The 4634-nt window shown below is 44.4% G+C and overlaps 1 protein-coding gene across 1 annotated transcript in view; it reads right to left on the bottom strand.

Annotated features, from left to right (window-relative positions):
- Positions 1–4634, bottom strand: part of GTPBP8 (GTP binding protein 8 (putative)) — a 25215-nt gene that overhangs the window by 12520 nt on the left and 8061 nt on the right. The window contains exons 3-5 of the mRNA XM_019527563.1: positions 3004–3156; positions 991–1121; positions 532–631 (exon numbers count right to left, since the gene is read on the bottom strand). Coding sequence (XP_019383108.1) covers positions 532–631; positions 991–1121; positions 3004–3156 — 384 coding nt within the window. The remainder of the gene's footprint in view (positions 1–531; positions 632–990; positions 1122–3003; positions 3157–4634) is intronic.

The following is a 4634-nucleotide window of genomic DNA, read 5'->3' as shown; positions in this document are numbered from 1 at the left end:
GATTGCCAGTACATTTTTTAGTAGCAGTCCCTTGGAAGCTTTGTCAATTTTTGTTAACACGAACTGGAGAAATCCATTGGGTGAAGATTTGGGGTAGGATGGAGAGGAAGAAAGAGAGAGTGAGAGATGAGAGAAATGTTATTGTGAGCCTGGAAACATTTACAAGATGCATCATTCTCCCAGAGTTTTCCAACTGCCTTCTGTCTTATCTAATGGGCAAGGTAGTACATTAATGCTGAGTACTTGCCCTATGAACATCTGACACTTTTCAGGTGTCTCACTCCAGACACCAAGAATTAATTCTATTTTGAAGATCTAGCCCTTAAAAAAAAAAAAAAAAGCAGCTTTTCAGGCCTCATATATTATAAAGGAAGGGATTTTTGCCATACAGGTCACCTTTAACTTGCTAGTAGACCTGTACTGCGTGGGGTCATCTGGTTGGTCTGTTATGTATTTTAGGCACAAGTCAGGGGCATTCTTTAAACAAGCTTTTATTCTGGGTTTGTGCTTTCAGAGAAAGAATTAACTTACCGCATAAGGGATCCCAAACTCTTCCAACATATCTATAGCAATATTGTCTGCTTTCTGAATTCCTGTTACACCATCCACTAATAAGAATGTCCTCTTCAAGCTGCCAAAGGCACAAAGAGCTAAGTGGCAATGATGGTCTCAGTTCAGTAGCAATGAGAAGTGATTTCAGCCCCCACACAGCCCTTCATATCCACTACAGTTCATCCTGAGAGGAATTGGTGCAGGCCATCACCTTAAATATTTCTTGGGGCTTTGATCTGCCCAGGCATAAGAGACTGATTTACACAATAAATCAAACTTCTCCCACTTCTGTTCAAAAACTGATCAGGGAGTTTAATGCACCTAATGCACCCCTTAATACATTTTAGTTTATGTTTCTCTCTGCCATCTAATATTTGCAAATATGTGCCTTGGAACTGCAGAAAGCAATACCAGAACTGCATTTGGTAGCCCTCTTACTTCTCCCTTTCTTGTAGATAGGCTTCCACCATCTCAGTAAAGTCTTCTGGGGCGCGGTATCCGTAGCCAGGCATGTCCACCAATGTAAAACATTTCCCCACCTTGAAGAAATTAAGTTTCTTGGTGTGACCCTGGAGTGAGAGAACATTTTTAAGTATTAGCCAAAGGCAGAGCAGATGATAGGATGATCTAAAAAGGTTTTTTACATTAAGCACATAAGCTGCATGTGGAGAAAATCAAGACAAAATTTGACAGGCCTAGAAGTTGGGAAAGTACGGTATATTTTTTGCATACAACAAGCACTTTTTCCCCACAATACAGCTGCTGGAAATTGGAGTGCACATTATATATGAAAAATACAGTAAGAACAAATTCTGTCATTTCCTGGACAAAAACAAAAATAAAATCTGCAGCAATCCACAGGAAGCAAAACAATGAGTAGTCTTGGCTCCTGGTTGCTGCTATTCAATAAATCCGTACAAGGAAAGATCTTTTTTCTCATTCTGCCTTTCAAAAACAAATGGCACATTTTATTCCAGGGCATGTTGTATGCAGGAAAATGCAGTATTTCAGATCTACTTACACTCAGCAGCAGCATAACCTAAGTGACCCCACTGTCTGGAAGAGGGAGGCACTTGTGAAAGCAAGGAACTGATTCAGGATTTAGTGGAAAAAATTCCCTTGGACTAACAGTAGATGAAATCAGCTTAAGTTTGTCGAAGTGCAATTATGTAAATCTATATGGTGATGATGATGTAGGTTTGGCCAGTAGGGACATGTATACTGATTTATATTTCTGAGATTAAAAGTATTTTTTAAAGCTGAGTGAGTGGAGGGAGGCAGGCCAGATGCAATCTAGAGCAGAAAACTTGTACAAACATTCCCATTCAACTGTGGCGAGCAGAAAGCTTCCCACAAAGAGCCAGAGTAAATCACCTGTGCACGGGAGCACGTCTCAGCTTTGGAGAAGAAAGTCTGGAATCTTCCAAATACCCCATGAGCTGGAAGCAAGACAAAGGTGTCAAGTGCCTCCAGGCTGCCATCATATGAGTAACCTCCACCTGCCCTTTTGCAGCTCACACGTGCAAATTTAAGTTAACAGAGATATGGAGCCATGCCCCTGAATCAGCCATATCATGCAGAAAACTGGATGATGTTGAGGTTTGGAGTAAAAAAAATGGGATGGAATTCAACAGAACAAAATGCATGACTATGCCATTGGGGACCAAGAACAAAAACTTCTTCTATAAGCTGGGAGTTTATCAGTCTGAAACAACCAAGGAGAAGGACACAATGCAGCCATAAATAAGGAAAATGCAATCCTAATTGGGAGAAATATCTCCAATACAAACAGGGAGCCAGTCATGCCATTGTACAAGGCCCTGGTGAAGGCTTATCCTGAATTCTGTGTACAACACTGGTCATCAACCTTGAGCGTGCATGAGCTGGAAAAGGTACAAGGATTGGCTGCTAAGAAGACCAGGTGCATAGCGAGTCTGCTTTTGAAAGGAAACTAGAAAACTGTGGCTCCTTCAGCACAACAAAATGAGAAGGAACAGGATGTCTGGCAAGAAATACAGTGTAGGGCTAAACATCACAGAGCAGAAGTAGTATTTAAGGTTGGGGGACAAGCTGACACAAAACCAAGTGGGTAAAAACTGACTGCAAATAGATTTAGACTGAAAATTAGAAGGTGGCTTCTAACTCTCAGAGGGAGGAGGACTTAAGTCAGACTGTGCATCTGCCCTTCAGAAAGTGACTAAGAACACCTCTGTAGAGCTCTTGCATTCGTTTTGTTTCAAGAAACTCTACAACAAGCATGTTCTGCTTCCAGGATTTCATCCACTCCCAACATACTCTCCCTAAACTCTGAGGGCTCTTTCCATCTTATGCATTCATTACTTCACCAGAGATTCTGCTACTGAATTCTGTGCATTCTAGTGGATGCACAGTGGACCAGACACTAACTCACTCAGCCTAAAGCAAAGTTTGGCTCTCATTCTCCCAGCCCACCCGAATGGCACCAGCATCCAACTGAGATGGAGGGAATTCCAAAACGGCACCTACCGGAGTTTTTGACACTCTCACTTCAACTTCTGGAGCCAGAGAAAATAAAGCCTTTATTAAGCAGGATTTCCCAACGTTGCTTCGGCCCATAAAGCACACCTGGAGGGAGAGAAAAGGAGAGCGTTGCAGCATTCTTCTCTCCCTTGCCCAGTACTTTCTATTGCAACAGGAGTGGGTCCTGCAGTTCTTAAAGCCTTGCCAGCCTGGGTGTGGGAAGAATGACTATATACTTCCAGCCTAAGCCTGGGCTCTGGGTTCAATACCCTACTCTGCCTGGAACTTCCTGTGTGACCCTGAAGAGGTCGCTTCAGGAAGATCCTATTCCACCCATTGTGTGTCCCACTCTAAACATGATCTGCTGCTTAAGTACCTGGAATGCCTCTCTTTTTGCAACATACTTTCATCATAGCCTTAAGACTATGTCACAAAAAGCTGCAACAAGGAAGAACCACCCACCTTCTGCACTGATGGTTTTTCAGGACTTGAGCAGGATGGAACAGAATCACATTTAACTCAGATGCGTTGGTTCTTCTTAGGGTGCCTAACCGATGAAACAGTATCTGGCCCTAAGTTTCCCAGTTCCACATCTGTAAAATGGGGATAAACAGTAGGGCTGTGCGAAGCTTCAGTTCCTGATTCAATTCAGTGGAGATTCGGTAGCCAAATCTCCAAATCCAGATTGAATCAGAGGACCCTCTAATCTCTTCAACTTGAATTGGAATCCTCCGAATCAATTCAGACATAGACAGAGCTTTAATTTTTTCTACACAGCTCTAGGTAGCAGGTGGCTCATGAATGCTGTGATGGTGGGATGGACTGAGCATCCCACAGGAGTGCAGGCGGCTCCCCAGCACACTCGGCAGTGAACGCAGAAGTGGATCATGAGCACTTCCAGTCCACTTCTGGGTCTGTTGGTGACTGTGCAGGGGGCCTCCCTGTGTGCCTCCCCCCCCCGGCAACTGGTGCCTCTTGGGTCTGGGGTCCGATCACTGAGCTGAGGGGAGGGGAGGTGCAGGGTGGCCCCCCAGTGCACTCCCCAGCAGACCCAGAAGTGGACTGGAAGTACTTCCAGTCCACTTCCAGGTTCACTGCTGGGCACATGGGGGGCCCCCCCCCCCATGAGATGCTCCATCCTCCCCAGCATTGCAGCATTCACAAGCTGTGCCTGGTACCTCAAAGTATGTAGAAAAACCATTTAAAGCTATGTCTAGATCGTAATAGCTGACTCCCAAATCAGCATCGAATCTTCAGATTCGGATTCAGCTGAACTGAATCACGGCCAGTGATCCGAATCAACAAATCAAATCGCTGTCCCTGATTCAGGCCAGATCCGAACCGAATAGGGCCTGCTTCACACATCCCTATTAACTAGTTCTTTCCCTATCCTACAGAGGTGCTGCTGTAACATAATACACACCAGATCATGGGGTGCTCAGATGCTGTGGTGAGAGAGGCCAGACAAGTACCTCAGATAAACAATGGGTCTCATCCAAGCAGTCCCTGGATCTCTCTCATACATATGTATGTAAACACCTTCAGAAGAAGCCAAGAGAGACACAGAACCTGATGACTCAATG

Source organism: Gavialis gangeticus, unplaced genomic scaffold (genome assembly GCF_001723915.1).
Source record: "Gavialis gangeticus isolate Ggan-Ray unplaced genomic scaffold, GavGan_comp1, whole genome shotgun sequence".
Lineage (NCBI taxonomy): Eukaryota > Metazoa > Chordata > Crocodylia > Gavialidae > Gavialis > Gavialis gangeticus.
Note: the sequence above shows the minus strand (reverse complement) of the source record. Positions and strands in the feature narration are given on the sequence as shown.